Source organism: Myodes glareolus, chromosome 5, assembly GCF_982192425.1.
Source record: "Myodes glareolus chromosome 5, mMyoGla1.1, whole genome shotgun sequence".
Classification (NCBI taxonomy): domain Eukaryota; kingdom Metazoa; phylum Chordata; class Mammalia; order Rodentia; family Cricetidae; genus Myodes; species Myodes glareolus.
The window spans coordinates 60,448,409-60,470,843 of record NC_142030.1 but is presented as its reverse complement, the minus strand read 5'-3'; the positions used below and the strand labels follow the sequence as shown (position 1 = coordinate 60,470,843).

General features: G+C 35.8%; 1 protein-coding gene across 3 annotated transcripts in view; it reads left to right on the top strand.

Moving 5' to 3' along the window:
• The window catches only part of Kifap3 (kinesin associated protein 3), a 142,014-nt gene that overhangs the window by 26,090 nt on the left and 93,489 nt on the right, over positions 1 to 22,435 (top strand). For all 3 annotated transcript variants that reach the window (XM_087906340.1, XM_048421014.3, XM_087906341.1), the window contains exons 3-8: positions 247 to 401; positions 4,424 to 4,479; positions 4,975 to 5,116; positions 11,677 to 11,776; positions 13,253 to 13,377; positions 15,474 to 15,572. In XM_087906340.1, the coding sequence (XP_087762466.1) occupies positions 247 to 401; positions 4,424 to 4,479; positions 4,975 to 5,116; positions 11,677 to 11,776; positions 13,253 to 13,377; positions 15,474 to 15,572 (677 nt within the window). The remainder of the gene's footprint in view (positions 1 to 246; positions 402 to 4,423; positions 4,480 to 4,974; positions 5,117 to 11,676; positions 11,777 to 13,252; positions 13,378 to 15,473; positions 15,573 to 22,435) is intronic.

The following is a 22,435-nucleotide window of genomic DNA, read 5'->3' as shown; positions in this document are numbered from 1 at the left end:
GGGATATCTTGTCCAGAAAGTCTTAAAAGATTTATGTTGCTTTTACTACCTTTTTATGCAGCTCACAGGAAATGATTGCCTTGAATTTATATAAGCCTAATTGTATCTAAATTATTATTTTAATAAGATTCAATGGCTATATAGATATAGACTATGTATAATCTATAAATTATCTTAAAATAGTATTTTTGAATCTGTCGTGTTCTTTCTATAATATCTGAATTGGGAATTTGGATGTACTTGCAGCATTCGTCTGAAGAGTCTCAATGCTAACACCGATATCACCTCTCTGGCTCGAAAAGTAGTTGAAGAATGTAAACTCATTCATCCCTCAAAGCTGAATGAGGTAGAGCAGCTGCTGTACTATCTACAGAACCGCCGTGATTCATTGCCAGGAAAAGGTGAGTGGAAGGAGGTAGGATTTTAAATTTAACACCAAAGGTGTGATTGTGGCCTTCACAAATATTATGTTTACTTTGTAAATAGATGTGTAATATAGTATAGTATAAAAATACATAGTTATAGCTGAGCAATGATGCATCTTTAGTCCCAGAACTCGGGAGGCAGAGGCTGGCAGATCTCTCTGAGTTCAAGATCAGCCTGGTTTATAGAGTGAATTCCAGGACAGGCTCAAAAGCTACAGAGAAACCCTGTCTCGAAAAATCAAAGCAAGCAAGCAAACAAACAAATCTAGTTATGAAAACTGTATTCATTTTGGTTGTGAGTTCTTACCAGTGCTAGGATAACCAGATGTGTTTGTTTCTTGAATTAAAGGTTTTATGCTTCTACATGCAGTGGTCAGACTCTGTTTCACTGTCAGTGCACATGCACACATATGCTGAAATAAGGAGATAAGTCTGTCATCATGGTAGTAGACTAATAAAAGGCACATTGAAGGCAGAGATCTTCTCTTTTCTAATTAGACTTATTTTTTTCTAAATTTCCTATTTATACATAATTTATAACTTTAGTGAATTATTTATTTCAAGTTTTAATATACATATGAGAGATATCAAATGCTTTAGATAACCCTGGGATATTACTCTCATAAATTTTTTTTAAAAGTATCATATTTCTTTTATCATTGTCTTTATTGTTGTTATTTTCCTGTTCTCAACTCATTCATGAAAGAACTGTACTGTTAATGTTTTAGAACTCAGGAAATGTAGAAGATATTTTCAAATAAAAAAGTTCTCCCAATGGATTATTGAATGTTAGTGGTTAGAATATATAGTATGAAAAAAGAACTGTGAAAAGTGTTCATGATATATGGATAAAATAATTCAAGTCAGTATTAGTCTCTTTCTGCACATTAGTAGTTGAAGGTATATAATATGTTTTACTGCATATTAAAACTATACTTGTCTAAATGATCAAGATTTTTATAATGTTTTACTGTGCTAAGGAGATGACAGGAGGACTGTAGTAAACTATGGCACAGTGATTCGTCACTTAAGTGATTTCTTTTTCTTTGCCAGGCAGAACTACTGTTATTTTATTTAAAATTAAAAAATAATTAAAAAATTATTTTTTGACACAGAATTTAACTTTTGATGATATGCCCTTACCTCTAATGGATGATGCCCTGAAAGTGGAAATGGTTAATTCCTTTTTAATTCTGAATTTTTTTATATCTCTTTGGAAGAATAAGCCGTCCTGACATTTTATTGCCAACAGCGTGCTTCTCATTTTCCATCATGCTGCATAGCAGTATTCCTTTTCATAGCATTATTAATTGTTTGAAACTGTGGTTTTCGTTAGGATAGTTTGATACATGAATGTAGAGTTCATATTTACTTCCAGCATTCTTTCATAACCCCTTGCTGATCCCCTTTTTCTAAATTGTCCCCTGTAATGGCCAAGTCTCTTATATCCATATTTATTTGATAATTGTACAGTTTTTTGATTTTTTCCAATTTAATTTCTTTTCTAATTTATTATTGATTTAATGCATTGTTTCTGTTTAGAATATGAAAATGTGCTTTTAACTGAATAGAATAATAAATGTGTTCAATACGTATGAATGCCTCCTTGGAAATAAATGAAGATTAAATTGATATAAATATCAAATATTCATCTTTTAATTTATGTCCTTTAACTTTTTTTCTTTTTTTTTATTAAAATATAAAAGTTTCCATTTTTGCCCCTCTTCCCAACACCCTCCCACTCCCCCCACTCCCTCTCCTCTTTCCTCTCCATCCCTAAGAGCAGTCAGGGTTTCCTGCCCTGTGGGTAGTTCAAGTTCCTCCCTGCTCCTTCCAGGTCCAGGAAGGTGAGTATCCAAACAGACTGGATCTCCAAAAATCCAGAATATGCAGAGGAAACAAGTCCCAGAGTCATTGTCAATGGTTTTTTAGAAAGACTTCGGGCCAGCCACATTCAGGGAATCCAGCCTCCTCCAGAGAATCTGGTTGGATCAAGCGTTCCTTCAGTCCCAGTCAACTGGCCTTGGTGAACTCTCATTAGATCAGTCCCCTTGTATCAGTGGGTGATCGCTCCCCTTGCGGTTCTGATTTTCTTTTTCATGTTCTTCCTCCTTCTGCTCCTCCTTTGGACCTTGGGGGGCTCAGTCCGGTGCTCCAATGTGGGTCTCCGTCTGCATCACCATCCATTGCCGGATGAAGGTTCCCTCTGATCTTGCCCTCCCTGCTCACGTTCTTCTTCCTTCTGCTTCTCGCTTGGGCCTAGGGAGTTAAGTCCAGTGTTCCAACGTGGGTCCCCGTCCCTATCTCCATCCATTGCCAGATGAAGGATCTATGGTGATAAGCAAAATATTCATCAGTATGGTTATGGGCCAAGGCCAGTTCAGGCACCCTCTCCTCTGTCCAGAGAACAATCTGGGGATCTCCCCTTGGACCTGGGATACCATTTACAGTCAAGTCTCTAGTAAACCCTAAACTGATTTCCATAGTTCAGATATTTTCTTCCCTGAACCCATATCTATCCTTCATCCCTCCCCCCCTCCCAGTCCCCCGAGCATTCCCCATTCCTCCCCTGCTCCCTTCTCTCTAACCCTCTCCCCTTCCAACTACCCTCCCAACCCCCCATGCACCCGTGGTTACCTGGAACTCTTGTCTATTTCCAATCTCCAGGAGGAAAACTACCTGAATTTTCTTCAGGTTCACCTTCTTATTTAGCTTCTCTAGGATCACGAATAATAGGCTCAAAGACCTTTAATTATGGCTAGAATCCACTTATGAGTGAATACATACCTTATTCCTCTTTTTGGGTCTGGCTTACCTGACTCAGTAAAGCGTTTTCTTTTTCTTTTTTTTTATTTTTCTTTTTATTTATTTATTTTTATTTAATTTTTACTGGGAACCCCTCCAGAATCAAGTCTCTTGCAAACCCTAGAATGGCTCTCTTAGTTGCGATATAAACTTCCCTGCTCCCATAACCATCCTTCCTCCTTCCCCCCTCCCATTCCCCCAAGCCATCCCCAATTCTCGCCCTCTCCCCTCTCCCTAACCATCTTCCCTTATGTACATCCCCCCACCCCCTATGCACCCGAGTTTGCTTGGCAATCTTGCCTAGTTCTATTATCCAGGAGGATAACTATATAAATTTTCTTCAGGTTCACCTTCTTATCTAGCTTCTCTAGGATCACAAATTATAGACTCAAAGACCTTTAACTATGGCTAGAATCCACTTATGAGTGAGTACATACCATATTCCTCTTTTTGGGTCTGGGTTACCTCACTCAGTAAAGCGTTTTCTATTTCCATCCATTTGCATGCAAAATTCAAGATGTCATTGTTCTTTACCGCTGAGCAAAACTCTAATGTATATATGTTCCACACCTTCTTTAACCATTCTTCTATTGAGGGGCACCTAGGTTGTTTCCATGTTCTGGCTATTACAAATAGTGCAGCTATGAACATAGTTGAACAAATACTTTTGTAGTATGATAGGGCATCTCTTGGGTATATTCCCAAGAGTGGAATTGCTGGGTCCTGAGGGAGGTTGACTCCCAGTTCCCTGAGAAACCGCCACACTGATTTCCACAGTGGCTGCACAAGTTTGCATTCCATGTCCTTTAACTTTTTGAACAAAAATCATTCATTCTTAATTATTTTAGCTTATAATTTAGCTACTATTTCTTACTCTTCCTATGTTAACGTTAGTTTTCATGTTCTTCCTTTTTTTATTACTCACACCATTTTCTTTGCCTTATTGATTTATGCATTCCCCTTGAAAGAAGTATAATTTTGTCACAGATTTTGGTAGTTTATGTTCTTCTTAATAGCATCATTAGAACAAATAGCTGATTTTTACATGGAAATATTTTATGCACTGAAAAAAATTTAATCAAATATTTAGTTTTATACCCCCAGGTTAGGCAGTATCAATCTTGACTACTGAAAATAATTACTCCCAAACCTTTAAAACATAATTCTTAAGATTTTTAAAATCATTTTTACAGAAAAAAAAGAGAAATCAAGCAAGCCTAAAGATCCACCTCCTTTTGAAGGGATGGAGGTAAGACCGTGTGAATTCTGATCTGTTCAACAAAACACTACAGATATCACCTCTCCTCTCAGTAATGCCTATGGCTATATTCAGTTTAGAGATACCTTAGAAAGGCATCTTATTTGATCAATGCTTAATTGATTAAAACAAAAATTGTTGGTAGTGCTGTTTAACAGATTTTAATTTTATTAAAATAAGTAGCAAAAATATTCTCAACATTTTGGAATAAGTTTTAAAATATTTAATCTTTTATAGTAGTTGCAAATAACTTTGTAATACATTTAAAATACATTAAGAGATAAATTTTAGATATATTCCATTTTATTTTACTTATAATTTAATATTATCATTCTACTACACAAATACCTAAAATTTCCATCTACAAAAGAGGCTACGATCCATTCTTTGGAAATTGTTTGTAAGTAATGTATCGGTCACAAATATCATCGATCTGACAGCGATTCTGCCTATCAGAGCTGCTGAGTGCTTCCTGCTATGTTTCAGATTGACGAAGTGGCCAACATTAATGACATGGATGAGTACATTGAGCTGTTGTATGAAGATATTCCAGATAAGGTTCGGGGTTCTGCCTTGATCCTACAGCTGGCTCGAAATCCTGATAACCTGGAAGAACTACTATTAAATGGTAATTTGTTTTCCTAAATATTGAAAATGGAAAATTTATGTAAAGCAAACCTACCCTCAAAGTTTGTACTCAGATCTTAAATAGTTTATGTATGCAAATGCACATATACTTGTTTTTCATGTCTTAAATATTTATATTCTGAAGTTTCTTTTTCTTGTATATATTAGGAATATTTTCAATCTATTATCTTTCTCTCCTCTCTTTTCATGGTAGGTCTATGTATCCACTCTTTTATTATCAAACTACTTATGGTTTTGAATCTCAAGAGTTTGTTGAAATATGACTAGATCACCATATGTTCTTTTTCCATTTCTGTTTATTGGTGTCTTTAGACTGTTTGACATTGATGTAATACTCATAAGGTAGGTTTTGTTATTTTATATTTGCTATGAATTATGAAACTTTTAACATATTTATATATTTGTAAATTATGAAAAATGTTATGATTCTTAACCCTTTTTACTCTTCTATTCCTGTTTTCTTCTGCTGTTGTTTCCTTCTATACTAAATGTTTTCTAGTCTATCATTTTAAGCTAATTTTCTATTATTATGTTTACCTGAGTTCTTATCTTAGTGATTTCCCGACATTACAATTGACAGTTTCAAACAATTTTGTTCAAATTACAACCAGCTTAATTTTAACAGTATACAGAAATTTGTTCCAATATATACTTTTGCTCTTTTCCCTCCTCACTCCTTTGTACTGTAATGATACTGATTTATTTCTTGCATATGTTTATGTGGGATATATACATATCTGTATGCATGTTCACAAGTGTATGAGTATACTTGTTTATAGAAGTATACATTCTCATATGAGTGTGTAGAAGCCCAGTGCTGATATCAAGAGTCTTACTCAATCATTGGCTGCTTTATTGTCTCTTAGTTGACCCCAGAGCATGAGGATATGGCTGGTCTAGCTAGTTAGCTTGCTCCAATGATCGACCTTCAGAGCTCTGGAGTTACAGGCAGGTGGCTGAGGGCCCCTGTACGGTGTCAGTTCAGACAGTGACCTGCGAAAATGGGAAAATGAAAACGCAGTTCAGATTGTCTTCATCAACCTGGATCAAACCTGGGAAGTCTAATGCCAGGAGGTTCATATTTGAAACACAATACAGTTTGGGTAAAAATTTCCAGGCAACAGTTATTCCCATTCCAGGTGCACAATAAAGCTTAAGGTATGACTACATACTCCTTTACAAAGTACATGTGACCATAAGAATGATTTCTGTAACTACAAGGTCTAGAATTTAGTGTAGTCCCTGACCGAGATAATATAGTTATCATAGTTATCATGATAACATAGTTATCATGTGACATCTCCCTTAAGGAGGTTTCTAATAACTAGGAGCTAAAGACCTAGGGAGGGAAGAGTCTGATAAACATTTGGCATGAGGTCTGCCTCTCAAAAAGCAGAAAGGTCACCTTATCATTAACCATACTCACTCCCAGCCTTCCGGGTGAAGAACAGGTAATATCTCCTTTGAGGAGAAACCCTGCATGTTTAGCATCACTGGTTCCGCGGTACTCTGTGGACACAAGGAACTTTGTGCCCCCAACAGGGGACAGAAATTCTCTTGCACTTTCATGTGCCATTCCTCTCTGCATATCTCCATGATTTTTGAGGTAAACCTGTTTACCCTCTTATTGATGACTTTATATAGGCACAGCGTTGCTTTTCTCTTCATGCTTTGGTCCTCTTAGCCTTTGTTTTTGCAAACCTGACCGCGACCATGACATGTTTAAGTGTTGATATCATTCAGTGTGGTATATTTGGTGTGTTTACCTATTTGGTCTTCAGCAAACAGGAAAGTTTTAGCTATTTTCTCATCAAATGTTCAGTTTGAACCTGTATATGCTTCTGGGACCTGCATCACGTGTGTTCCTGTGCTTTGTTCTCCTCCAGACATCTTTGAGGGCCTGTTCATTTTGACTTCCTCTTTTTTTCTTCAGACTGACTAATGTAAAATGCTTATATTAACTTTTTCTATGTCACATCTTTTGCTTAGATTCCCAGTTAATTTTAACTTTAGCTTTTGTACTTTTCAAATACATAATTCTTATTTTTCCCTTTTTTATATATATAATTTGTGGTCTTATTGGTAAATGTCATCCCTGTTCACTCATGTACGTGCCTTTAAATCTATAGAAATGGTTCACTTTAATTTTTAGATGTTATTTAATTCTGTATTTCTGTCTGTGCATTTGAATGTGTGTACCTGTGTACGTGTATATTTGGAGACCAGAAGAGGGCATCGGGTATATGCCTCTATCTTTCTTCCTATTCTTTGAGACAAAGTCTCTACCTAAATCTGCGACACAGGTTTTCACAACTGGGCTAGATTCCAGCAAACCTCAGGGGTGCTCCTGTTTTCACCTCCTTGGTGTTAGAAGCATGGTGACTGGCTGGGGAAGTCTGAGCTCTGGTCCTCATTGCACAGCAAGTACTCTTACTGCCAGCCTCTCTCCAGTCCCTCCTTTTTCTGAATGTAATGATAGCTGATTTAAACTCTTTGTCTTATAATAAACTCAATATCCGCTTTTTCATGAACAATCTATTGATAACTTTATTACCTGAGTATGGGTCACATGGTTCTATTTCTTTCTCTGGTGAGTTGGTTTTGTTGAAACAATATATGGTAACTTTGGAAATCAATCCTGCTACCCCATGGCTTTTTTATTAATGCCATTTGTGTGTTTGCTGAATTTTGTGGATTAATTCTACAAACTTGGTATTCTTTTAGAGGCAGTGCAGTTTCTACTCAGTTAGCTTATTGGGCAATGACTGGGCTACAATTTCCTTAATTGCCTGATGATAATATCTCCCACCTTTACTGAAGACCTCTATGTATGTGAGGATGTGTCCTAAGTGTTGAAGCACTTCACATTTAAGACTCTGCTTTCTTCTTAGTTTCAAATTCACCCAGAACTGATAGATTGGGGTCTTTCTGGATCTTTCTGTGGCAGGCCTACAACTGTGTACCTGTCTGTGTGTGGCTTTCTAGATTTAACAAAAGTACATCTGACCCCCTTAGAGCTCCTGAAAATACCTGATTTTAGCTTTTGTTTAAAAACTGTCAATAACCTTTTGTTAATCCTGCTAACAAACTGTTAAGCCTGTCTTGGGCATTGTGATGCTGCCACAGTGCTTTTCTCCAAATACCCTAAGCATAAGGCTGTTTAGGCACAGCAAACTCCAAGTCAAACAGATGACAACTGAACATTCACTGCACTCCATAAACCCAGCTTTTCACAAGCTTCTTCTGGTGTGGGGTATGAGGGAAGCTTCAGACTCTGCTCTCCTCAGCTCCTGCCAGTCCAGCACAATGAGACAAGGCAAAAAAGGATTAAGATAAATTCAGTTGTCACAGGGCTCTCTGTTCTTATCAAAGTTTAACTGTTTTTCTTCAGTAAATTCTAAAGGTAATTCTCCATTTTAAATAAAAGTGAGAAAGTGTTTCATTGTATAGCTCAGGCTAACTTCAAATTCACGTCTTCCTGCCTCAGTCTCCCAGCAGGTTAGTGGCATGTGCAATATGTAACTTAGATAGCAATATGGCAAATAGCAGTTTTGAAAAGGTTTTACCAGTTTGCTTATTCTTATATGGAAGAGTGAATTGTTTGAGGTTTTTAGTCTGCTGTCCTACAAGTTACTTGCCCAAGAATTCATTTTTGATAAAATAATGGTATAGAGATATAAACTAAGGTTTCTTTATGTTTTGTAATCCTCCATTCCCATGTAGTTAGTGATCAGAACATGACCTGACCCAGTTATCCACATTCCTTTTGTTATTGTTCCTGTGTGCCTGCTATTTCTTCATGGAACAGATGCTGTTTCTTCCAGAGACCTCACCAGTACACTTCACACATGGCAATGGGTGTGCTATATCTTCTTTCTGTTCCATTGGTCTGGTTGATGAGTATTGGTGGAATTTTCTGTCCTGCCAGCCACCTCCCAAACAACCACACAGAGACTTATTATTAATTATAAATGCTTGATCAATAGTTTAACCTTGTTATTAACTAGCTCTTACAACTTAAATTAACTCATATTTCTTATCTATGATCTGCCACATGGCTCAGTACCTTTTTTCAACATGGCTTGTTCATCTTGCGATGAGTTGCCCTTCTTCATCCCAGTGCGCTCTCCCTGTCTGCAAGTCCTGCCTTCTTCCTGCCTAGTAATTGTCATTTAGCTCTTTATTAAACCAATGAGAACAACACATCTTCACAGTGTACAAAAAGATTGCTCCACAACAGATAAGGGCCATACCAATATAATACTGTTGGTTATTGTTCTGTAGTTTTATTTGTGGTGTGTGAAACTGAACTCAAGACCTTTTACATGTTAAGGACAGGCTGTCACTAGAGCTGGTTTCCCAGGCTGTGTTTATTTATCAAGTCTCTTTAGTTTGGGTGGACTTAATTTTTCTTGTTTCCTTTTTTTTTGTTTGTTTGGTTTTGGTTTTGGTTTTTTTGTTGTTGTTGTTGTTGTTGAGCAGGAGTTGGGAGTAGGAGGTGGATTTTTGTCTCAAGACAGGGTCTCGTGTAGCACAGGCTTGTCTTGAATGCACATGTGGCTAAGGCTAGCCTTTAACTTTTGATCTTCTGACTTCACTTTCTAGTGTGCAGTTTAATTTACTTATAAGATAAATGATCCAATTTGACTTTCTTTTTTCTTCAGAATTCACTTTGCTGGTCTTGTACTGAAATTATGTTCAAACTCATGACCTTTTACAACAGTCTGCTGTGGACACTTGAGAAACACTCTTTCCTCTGCCTTGTATTAATTACAAGCTTTTAGGATTTGGTAGATAGAAAAAGTGAAGCCAGATTTCCTACTAAATCGAACTTTTGAACAGTTGAGTGTGTACTGCCCATCTGCTTGTGTGATTTTTCAATAACTTCGACCAAAGCTTGCATTAGTCCAGTGATTTACTGTGATTGTGAAAATCTATTGGTAGATTTTTTTAATTTGCTAAAAAATTCATTACTAAATTGATTAATACTAATATAGCCAATTCTTATTTTATAATCTTAATAACCAGAACATTTTATATATCTATAATAAGTATAATAAACAAAAGATCCTGAATTTTTATTAATTGCAGTGGAATTATAATTTCTATGTGTTAACATGTGGAAGGACACTTTAAAAAAAATCCCACACTAGATCAGAATTGAGAAATAGATGGTTATTTATTTAGAGGTAAACTCACAAATCAGAATCTTCTGCTTGAACGGAAAACAGAAACCGAATCCAGCAACCAAAAAGAGAGCAGACACATGCTCTACATCCACTTATATAGTATAAGAGGCCACACCCCAGTGGGTGGGTAACCACTGGCTGTAAGACTTCCTACAGCATTAACAGATATTTTAACATTTTTTTTAAATTGGGTGGGAATACTGGGAGATAGCTCAGTGAAAAAAGTGGTTTCCATGCAGGTGTGAGGACCCGTGTGTTCTCAGCCCCACATGAATTGTTTGTGGGAATGGCATTCCATTTATAATCCTAATGCTGATATATGATTCCCACAGCAAGTTAGCTAGCCAGAATAGACATCTGCAAAGCTCTGGAGTCAGCTGAGAGACTATGCCTCAAGGAAAGGTGGCAAACAATTGAGGAAGATTTCTACTGTCAGCCTCTAGCCTTTAAATGTATGTGTGCTCACACATGTGTAAACACACAGGTACCACAGATACATACTTATGCAAAAAATAGTCTTACAATAACTCATTTAAAACCAACCTCATATTTCCTTAATATCTCCAAATATTCATTAATCAGTTATTTATTCTAGCAGAAATACTTACATACTTCCAAGAAGTTATTGTCTGAAACTTCTATTTTGTTATTTATGTCTGTTGGTATGTAATATATGTAAATGTTACTTTTCTTCACATAAGTTTTATTTTTTTAACCTTAGCTTACAAGCTAAGCTGGCTAAACTGCTCATTTATATTCTAGGTATATTCTAGTCTTTGTCCTAATAGAGTAAATCAGATGTTAAAAAAGAAAACAGAAACCAGGCAGTGGTGGCTCACGCCTTTAATCCCAGCACTTGGGAGGCAGAAGAAGGTGGATCTCTGTGAGTTTGAGGTCAGCCTGGTCTACACATTAAGTTCCAGGACAGCCAGGGCTACATAGAGAAACCCTGTCTCAAAAAAAAAATTAAAAATAAAGAAGGAAGGAAAGGAGAGAGAGAGAGAGAGAGAGAGAGAGAGAGAGAGAGAGAGAGAGAGAGAGAAACAAAGGTAGCACAGTCGTATGATTCCAAGCAGAAAGTCAGGAAGCAGACAGCCTTTGATGATCTACTGTCACATTTATCTAAGTCACATTCAATTTCTTTACTGCACACACTTGTATGTCAGGAATTTTGAATGAAAGTTTTATTATACTTCTAAATTAGCTTTCTGTATTGGAAAGAAACATCCTACTTCTTTGTCCCAGTTCCATCTTGGCTTTATTACTTATTCATAAGTAGACATTTAAAACCAACCTCTCTTTATATCAAAGCTGAGGTAAATGATCATATCCGTATGTCTCCTTTCTGTAGAAACTGCCCTTGGTGCGCTAGCAAGAGTCCTGAGAGAAGACTGGAAACAAAGTGTTGAGTTAGCTACAAACATCATTTATATCTTCTTTTGTTTCTCTAGGTAAGTATAAAGATTCTAAAAGGACTAACTGATCTCTACTGCTGCCTGTCTGTGCCAGTGTGCAGCCCATTGGTTCTCTCAGGCTTCGTGTATTTGCCCATGCTCTGCTTCTTACTGCTGGCTTTTTACTCTGTTATTCTTTCATTATGTCTACACCTCCCTATACCTGCACACATGCACACAGGCACATACATGCACACATGCACACACATGTTCATATACACCAATTTGGCATAATAGTTTGGAGTGTGATTACAATTCTGGAGAAAAAGTATCTCAGTCTGAATGCAATGTCCACCGTTTACTCACCGTGTACTCTTGGGCCGTGATTCCTGTGTAAAGTTTTCATTGTAATAGCCACATTCTTTTCTGGTAGTTTTTTAAATTAAATGATTAAGACACATAGGTTAAAAGCCTGGTACAGAGTAAGTACTCTTGTACTTAGATATACTTATAAACATACAAATAAAAGCATATTTATACTACACATACTTCTGTATCTCATTTTTTACCAATTTAGTACATACTTAGGGGCACAGATTGATAGTTTGATTACATGTGACAATATATAAATGATCAAATCAGGGTGGTTGGTATTTCCAACTTTGTGAACACTTATCATTTATTTGAGTTGTGCATGTTTGAACTCCTCTTTTGCAGTTCTTTCTAAAATATACTATAAATTGTTTTGAACTGTAGTCACCCTACTGTGCTGTACAACCAGAACTTATTCCTCCTTGTGATTGTGTGTTGTTTTGGTGATCCAACTCCCCTTTATTCTCCCTAATTTTAACCCTTCCTTATCTCTAGAAGTCTCTAGTCTACTCTCTTTATATGAAGTCAACTCTTCCAGGTATCTGAACAAGGACATATGACAGTTTCTTTTTTGTTTGACTTATTTTAACATAATGTCCTCTAGTTCCATTGTGTCTAATAAATTATGAAATTTTATTCTTTTAATAGTTGAATATATTCTATTTATATATATATTCTTAATAAAGGTATTATTGAGATTTTATGAAAATTTTCTAGCCAATTGGATTTTAATAATAAACCAACATTGGCAAAGAAATTTTCTTGAATAAATAATTAAATAAGTTAATTATTTAGCAAATATATATATATAACCTTATTGCTAATATGTTACTAGTTTATTCTCTCTCATTAATTTTATACAACAAATAAAACCTTGTCATAACATTAGTTTGTTCGATAATATTCAAAAACATATTCTGAGACTGTCTTAGTACTTGTTATTGTGATTAAGAGTGAAAACTTGCTTAATAATTATATTTAAAATGGGGATAGCATGCTAATACATATTTAAGATAATCTCATAATTTCAAAATTATTGTAGTATATTCATTCATTGAAATGTGTGTCAGACCTATGTTTTGTATAGTTTATTTCAGTTTGGGCCAAAACCAAATGTCCTATTTGAACTGGATGTATTCTTTTTAAATCTCTCCTTTGAAGCTTTTCTCATTTTCATGGACTCATCACTCATTATAAAATTGGAGCCCTGTGTATGAATATCATTGATCATGAGTTAAAAAGACATGAGCTTTGGCAAGAAGAACTTTCTAAGAAGAAGAAAGCTGATATCCTTTAGGTGCCGTTTTGACCTGCTGCCTATGCTTAGATGCTTTTGACAGATGTGGCGGGGTGGGGGTGTTCTTTCCGCTTTTATTTCCAGTCACATTATTTGAAAATTATGTAAAAATGTGTCAGAAGTAAAGAGAGATTGGAATTGTCAGAGTAGTCACAGGCTGACAGACGTGTTGTCTGTGCACATTTGACTCGTGTGAGGGAAGAGTGAAGCCAGCAGCAGTGCTGGATCAGTGACTGAGCATCTCTGAATGACAGCACTATTGTATCACCATGACCCGTGTGTCTGGTGAAGCATGGCTTCCCACTGCTGCAGTAGACTTCCAAGTAACTTTGATGGGATGGATTAAATTTCTCAATGAACCTAATTTTTCCAGGAAACTGCAATTCTACTTTTCTATGAAGTTCAGTTTTTCTAGTGAAAAAATATTAGTGCAGATTTGAGAGATCTATAGAATGATAGAACCTATGAAAAGAACCTTGGATATTCTGGTTTAATGTATTTTATGGTCTAGGAATTGTTTTTTAGGTTTCTTAACAAATGCTTTCACACACTTTTCGTTAACAGTGTCATTGCCCATTGGCTTATAAGGCATTATGGGGTTGGAATTCCATTTACTTTAGTGTTCCTTTGCTCTTTGAGCTACAGTCTACATTCTGATAATTTCTATCTCTTAATTGGTCTTTCATACTGAGTATAGTATAAGGATGCTGTAATCTCATTTGAAAATACTTACTATAGTGTCTTTACAATTTAATTCTAACTCAAAGGTCCCTAACTGTTTATATGTGTCTTAACGTGAAGTTTCACATATCAGTGAGTTGCAGGCAATGGCATTGTTTGAATACAATATTTATTTGTATTTATTGGAAATGAAAGCATCATTCCTATAAGAAATAAATGAGGCAGGAGGCAGATAGACTTAATCATAACAGGCTAAGGCTACTTTATTGGAATAGAAAGGGGCCCCAGCTTTTGCACAGGATGAAAGCTGAGTGCTTTTAGAGGGGCTGGGGAATAGGTATACATATATACACACACATAGATAGCTAATCAGAAGTTAAGGTTATTTTTTGTGGTTTGAATGGGATCAGAGTGGGTTGTTTTCCATAGCTGGGCATATTGTTTGTGTAGGTAGAGCTAAGGTCAGGCTGGGACTAAGCCATTCTTTATGGCTAGGAGCTATTGCCCAGTACCCTGACTCAATTTCCCATGACCTAAGGCTATTACCCAGTCCTGTCTGGTCAGAGTGTGGTGCATTTATTAAATCTCCTTTGTGAAACTCATGGGCCTTATTCTTTAAAACAATCTCTCTCCCTCTTCCTCTCTACTCCCCCTCCCCACTCTTTTTTTTTGGTATTTTGAGATCAGATATCTTTGTATAAGCCTGGCCATCCTGGAACTCTATCTGTAGACCAGGCTGGCCTTAAACTCACAGAGATCTGTCTGCTTCTGCATCGACTCCTGGGATTAAATGCATGTGCCACCATTACCTGGCTTCTTTCTCTTCAAGTCTCTATCCTGAGCAAGTTGCTAAAAGGCTTCAGATTTAATCTACATATTTGAATATTTTAGGTGTCTGCCTAAGTAGAGTCTTTTATTCTTAGCAACTACATCAATTTCTCTAAAAGTAAGTCGTATTTTTAACGGACCCATTTATAGTCTGCTGGAAGTTATAGACTTGGCAACTTTCATAAGATATTTGCTTGTATTACTGAGAATCCAAGTATTTGGTGGAGTTCAAACAATTCATCATTGTAGGACTTCAAGGAAATTATGGGGCCTTTGGCTAATATGTCCTATTATGCATAGTTCTGCAGTTAAGATTCTAGTTGAATTGTTGGATGGGAAATAAAGTTGTAGTCAGGCTTGATAGCACGTGTCTTTAATACCATCTTCCAAAGGCAGAGGTAGGTGGATCTCTATTTGTTTGAAGCCAGCTTAGTCTACATAGTAAGTTCCAGGTCTTTTAAAGTGACACAATGAAACCCTGTCTTAATAAATAATAATTTGCAGATAAAACATAATAGCACTGTTCTCATTAAGTTTTCTTCACTTCCTGCTTGTGATCCTTAACTTGAGTTTTACTTGACGAAGACCTTGAAAATCAAACATTGAGAAAGGATTATGATAAAACCTTTAAAAAGTACCAGGGACTTGTGGTAAAACAAGAACAGCTATTGAGAGGTATGAGCTCCTGAACACTTCCTGAGATCTGACACTAGAAAACTGGTATAAAATTTTAAAATATTTTTCATTTAATAAAGAATAAACCCTGTTTCTAAGGGTTTGTTGAGTAATAAGAGACTTTAATATTTTATAGTTTTGCTGTCAATTAAGATGTAAAGTCTTAAGGTTTAGTTAGAATGATATGGATCCTTTAAGTGAGTATTCAAATCCTGGCTTATAGTCAGGTTTATTTCATTGCTTATTTGATGAACTTTGTACATGAAAATGTTAGCACATGAATAAATTTTTATTCCCTGATAGTTCTTAACTTTTCTAACTATACTAAATTTTTCAAGTTTTATTGTGTTTTATTTGGTTTGGCAGTGCTAGGTACCAAACCAAGGTCTGCACTGTTAGGCAGGTACCTTACTAATGAACCATGTCTCCTCAGGCCTGTTTTAAAGATTTGAAGTTGAGTGGTTAAGTTCCGACTGTTGTAGAAAAAGCCACCTTGTCAATGTCAAATGTTTGAAGAGACTAGAACATAGTAACTTTACCTGGGTTAGCATGTCAGTCACGATACATTAGATCTCTAAAAATAATTGTCTTGTTAGAATTTTAAAACACTAAGCTGATTTTTTTTAACATGTAAAATAATGAACTCTAACCAAAAGTATTCCTAACCAAAATACTTTCTTTAAGCAAATGTTTTATGTTCTGATTAAACAGATTTATTGAAAGATGATTAATAGGTAGTAAACTGTATACTATTACCATACACAATTTAGTAAATATCAATGTATGCAAATAGTTACAGGACTGAGACCATATTCAAAGTAGACATGTCTATCATTCCCATAGCTTTCTTATATGTTTATGTTTGTCCTTCATTTTTTTCTTTCCCTTTATTCTTTAGTAATCTATAGATATAAATGGGATTACACAGTTTCTTGTTTGATCAGAATAAGGACATGTCCATGTTGTTAGATTTATCAAGAATGTTTCCTTTTAGTCACTCGTTGTAATTCTCTGTATTCTCTTGTTTATGGTCATTTGAAATATTTCCAGTTTTGGCAAATTGCTATGATCCTTTTAGTATTCATCTGTAAGGCCTTGTTCAGGTAGATATCATCATGTCCTCTGTTTATATCCCTAGAGATGGCATAGTGAGCAAAACTTAGCTTCATAGAAGACTAGCATTATAAAGAAATGATCCCCCTGCAGTCCTCCTATCCAATGCTCCAACCATTTATGTGTAAAAGTCTGAAATCACTTTATTGAAAAAGACTGGTAAGAGCTGGGTAGTGGTGGCACGCTGTTTTAATCCTAGAACTTGGGAGCCGGCAGCAAGGACAGGCAGATCTCTTGAGTTGAAGCCAGCCTAGTCTACAGAGCAAATTCCAGGATGACCAGGGCTACACCTGTGTTCAAAAGTAAACATAAACACAGAGAAAAAAGAGAGGGGGGAAGGAAAGAAGGAAGAAAAAAAAAAGACTGACATGATCAATCTTATTAATTTTAGTTAATTCATAATGTATTATAGTTTTGATTTTAATTTACCTGCCCACTAGCTAGGTCAAGAGACTCTTCATATATTGATATCTATATCTTTTGTTGAAATATCCCTTCATGTCTTTTATTATTCCTTAGTGGGATTGTTCTCTATGCATATGTGTATATGTATATGTATTATGTGTGTGTGTGTGTGTGCTTGTATGATCTGTTTTATACAAGCCTTTACAAAATACATGATTTACAAAGACTTTAAGTCTGTGGTTATATCTTTTTACTCACTAAATTATGTCTTTTAAAGATCAGAATTTCTAATTTTTGTGAGTTATAATTTGTTTAGTCCTTTTATGGATCATGTTTTTTGACATTGTATCTAAACATTGTACCTAACTGGAGTGTACAATGATTTTCTGCTATGTTTTGTTCTAGAAGTGCTGTCGTTTCAGGGTTTGCAATTAAGTCAGCAATGCATTTTGAATACATTAGAATGAATCAGCTCTTTGTTTTGCTTATGAATGTGTTGCTATTCATGCACCTGTTTATTTCAAAGACTACTTGTACATAGATGTGCGTGTCTGCTTGGCACCCTGTCTTCTTCTGTCCATCACTTTTGTGTAGGTTATTGCTGGTAGCACAGTGCTCTGATTACAGAAAAGTTTTTACATAACTTTCTTTTAAGTATAAAGCAGAAAAAAAGAGACATATTCAATATGGTCACATGAGGAAGAGGAGCAAAGAGCTAGGGAGAACCAATCAAGTATGTCTTCGGTATTCTGAAGTGAAATCAATATTTAAATAGAGGGTCAAAAATTTGCACATCTAAGCATTCCTGGTCAAGGTGTGGTCCATCCCACTCATCCTTGTCTGGGCTTCAGTCTCTCCCTGTATGGTGATCTGAAAAGTTGTTAGAACTGTGTGGAAGAAGTCTCTTTATCAGAAATAAGGTCCCCCTCTGGCTGTGACCTTTTTCTTCTTTCAGCACAGATTCCTAAGCAAATTCCCATTTCTTTGGGGTTCATTGTTCAGTAGTCTGCTTCTATCTCTTTAGAACATCATCATTCCTGCCATACTTCTGACATTTCCCCACTTCATGTTTTAGCTCCTTAATCTTGAGGGGAACATAAGCATGTCTGAACCAAATATGCAAATGCAACTAGGGACCGAGGTTAGAGTGGTTTTCATTAGTGCCAGGTAACCATGTGTAAGAGTCATTTTTCATAACCTCGCACTTTTAGTTATTTTTGGAAGGTTGGCACAAGCAATTCCATCTTGTTGGTTTGAGAAAGGGTCTTATCATAAATCTGCTGGCCTCAAAATTATGATTTTGATGATGGGTTCCACTCCCACTGGAACTATTTCAGTTCTGACGGTCTCCCTAACACTATTCTCTCAGTACTTTCTAAAGATATTGTTGATTAACCGTCTGATGATGCTTTCTCCATTGTTCCACAATGCTAGGGAAAGACTGATCCTAGTTGGTCTGATTTGGACCCACACTGGGGAAAGATGTCAAGGAGTTAGTGCCAATAAGCCCTTTAGGCCCAATTTAAGCAATGAAATATAGAAGATATGGCTCTTAAGACAGGTTTACCTCAAGTTCATTCTGCTTTTCCTGTGGGAAACGTTATAGCATTTCAGAAATGTTTAGGCTCCCATGTCAAATGCTGTAGTTCTGTAGAATGTCAACAGTTTACTTCTAAGACTTTATAGAAACACAACTATCAGATAATACACAATGGTTAGCTAGAAGGCTTTACAAAGAACAGAGCAATAAAAAATAAAACTATTTTGAAAAATAAGAAATTGAATACATGCTTACAAATATCTAACGGCTCTCAATCTTTAAAAGGCTTATATTGTTTTTATGTAGGAGTAGTCTCACATTCTCATACAGGTGTTGTGGCTTCTTCTTTTTGTCCTCAGAGTTAGCTCAGACTTTTTATCTTGGTCCATGGTCAGAGGGAAGCAGGGTATTCTGGCCTGCTGTGCTGTTAGCTCAGGTGGCTGAGGCAATCTCTCCTTGAGCTACATATGGCTGCTGCAGGTGCATTGTGCTGAGCCACAGCTCTTGACTACTTTGCATGGGTGAACTTTACATGCTTTTAAAATTTGTTAATTTTATATAATATGTAAATTTTACATTCACAACTGTACATGTTTCTAGTCAGATGTGTATGTTGGTGGAGACCACTTGTGTGTTTCTGACCACTCAGACTCGAAATAACCACACAGAAACTATATTATTTAAATTACTGCTTGACCAATCACTTAAGCATATTGCTTATATCTTATATCTTTGGTTAACCTATTTCTATTATTTTATATTTTACCACGAGGCTCATGGCCTACTGGCAAGGTTCCAACTGGCGGCTCCATGGCTTCTCACAACTCCGCCTTCTTTCTCCCAGCATTTAGTTTAGTTTTTCTACCTAGCTCTATTCTGCCCCATCTAGAGGCCCAAAGCTTCTTTATTAACCAATAGTATCACAACATACAGAGAGGAATCCCACATCATGTGTAGGACATCAAATGTACTAGGATCAACTTAAAATAGTTGCCTTCAATGCAGTTATTTAAAGACTGCAGCACAAGATGATCATTTCTGTAGCATATTTGGGGTTTAATTTGCTCTATTTTGTTGTTTTTCTATGGAAACTGAGGTCACTTGTTTGGTTCTAGAACACAAATGTTCCCTCTGTGAGCAACCCACATATTTTCAACTGTTTTGTTTTCATTTGTAATTTTATTTAGTTAAAATTAATTTCCATTTTATTTTTGTTTTTAACCCATAGGTTATTTATACAGCAGTCATTTTGTCCATGTAAGTAGGGCTTTTCTAGAAATCTTAGTATCATTGATATTTAATTTTACTATCATCAGAAAATATGCTTTTTATGCTTTCAATCCTCTGAGACTGAGTCTTATTTTATGATCTGGAATGTAGTCTTTCTCAGTGAAGGTCATATGTACACTTAAATATGCAGCCTGCTACATTCCATGGGGTTTAAATGCCAATGAGAAATTGACCATTGTTTAGATTTTCAGTTGTCTGTATTCAAGTATACATCATTAACTTGTCTCATATTAAGTTTTCTGTCAAGTGATATCTCATTTTATATTTAGTGAATAAAGCTATATTTTTCTGACTGCATGTGGTGGCAGGTACTTGCAATCCTACCCCTTAAGAAGGTACTGCAGGAAGATTGCAGATTTAAGGTCATCCTGGGCTCCTTAGCAAGGCTTTGCCTCAGAACACAAATGCAAGCAAACAGAAAACATTTTTCTCTCCTTTCAACTGTAAAATCTGTTACATTATAAATCCTATATTTAATTTTGACATTTTGTAATATAGAAATTAGTTTAAACATTGATATGTATAGTGATCATTTCCATTGATTTTATTAATTTGTAGACATATATTCCTGTCTGCTCTTAATTTTTGTCTAAGGGATTTCCTTTAATATTCTTTATAAGTCAAGGTTCACTGGTAAAGATGTTTTTATTTTTGTTTAATCTTTTGACATTTGGAAATATCTTTTTCCATCTTTTAAAATATTTTAATGGGGTTTGGAATTCTAGGGAAAACGTTTCCCTGTACTCTGTTGATGCTGGAAAATTTACCCTTTTAGGGCTAGAGAGTTGGCTTAATGGAACACTGGCTGCCTTTCTAGTGAACACAGGTTTGATTCCCAATGCTTTTCTCTGTGAACTCTTGGCTTCCATCATACCCTTCAGTCCATCAGCTTTGCTTAGAGATTGGTTGGGTTTTGCCTGACTGCTTTCTGGTGTGGTGATGTAGAAACTCCCCAGACAACTTTCTAGGCAGTTGCATGGTTTTTTCCTTTGTTTCCTACCTCATATTACTCTATACTTCATTATTTGATGTCTATTATTGTGAAAAACTGAGATTGTGTATTTTAATCTCTTGTTGTTTGTTTCTTTGACAATTTAAAGCCAATGCCTACTGTAATGAAGTAGTTCAAAGTGGCTCTTTTAAAACCATGGAAATTATTCTCTCACAGTTCTGAAGGCTAGAAGGCCAAAATCAACGTGATCTCAGGACCATCTTTCTTCTGCTGGTTTTAGAGAAGAATTGCTTATTACCTCTCTGTCATTTTAGCATTTCTCAACTGTCTGATTCTTTTTGGCTTGTTGCTAATCACCTCAGTGCCTGCTTTCATCTTCAACTAGGGCTTCAACTACTGGATTAAGAGTTTCCCTTAATTCATTATTGCATTATATTATGTACTACAGTTGCAAAGTTGATATTTCCAGATAAAACCCAATGCTAAGGTCCTATTAAATTTTGGTAGGCACTGTTCAACTTACTGTGTCTACTTTGCAGAAGGTTTTTGTATGCTTTCAGCACAACTTTAAAGTCTTGCATTATCTTAAATGGAAGCTTGGCATAATACAGCAGCATAGATGACTGAGCTTGAAACTGCTGAGCTTGTGTTTTCATTTAGTTCTGCTGCCTCCTACCTGTGTAGACAGAGAAAGTTGCTTAAGTTATGTATTTTCTGCCTGTAGTTATTTTAGAATTAAAATGAGTTGCTTATTTTTTGTTAAGTAGCATAATAACTGTCATACAGGCACGTATAATTTGCCTTTCTGTCGTAAATATTTGCTAAGTAGATATTTATCAACTTACATTAATATATTTAAGCACATGTATATATTTCCATCTTTGCACTAAGGTTTCAAGGTGGATGATAAGAACGTGCTAAAAGAAGGCTGGGGAAGGTGTTGTGTGCCAGTGACTCTATCATTGAGGAAACTTAGATGGGAATATCACAAGTTCAGAGCCAGCATGGGATAATGGTGAACTCCTGTCTAAACAGACAGAATCATAGATAAAATGTTTGAATAATGAGTAACATTCAGACTTTAAAGAGAAGGCAAAGGGATTATATTTATCAATAACATACATAATTTTGACAGAAAAAGATCTTTTAAGTGTTACTATGAAACATTCTATCAAGGCAATGAAAACTACTACCTGTCAGCGAATCATATAATTCTCACTTTCAGAAAGGACTCTGGAGTTTCAGTAGGGAACTGATGTCATTATTACAGGCCTCTAAAGGAAATTGTACTTAGACCTAGTAGCACCATCTGACATAACAGTTGTACTTCCTGACTCTTGTAGTGACTAACAGAAGATGTGATTAAATGTAAGAAATAGATGCTTTCATATCCTCAAATGTGTCAGATGTATCCCTAGGGATGGCAAGTAGCTGTTGGAGATTAAAATTTTGTTTAATGATAACTCCTTATTTTTATATGTATAAAGTTATTTCCCTTGTTTATTATTTGCCTATTTATAAATCTTTATCATTTATTTCCTATTAAACTTGCAGCTTCTGGAG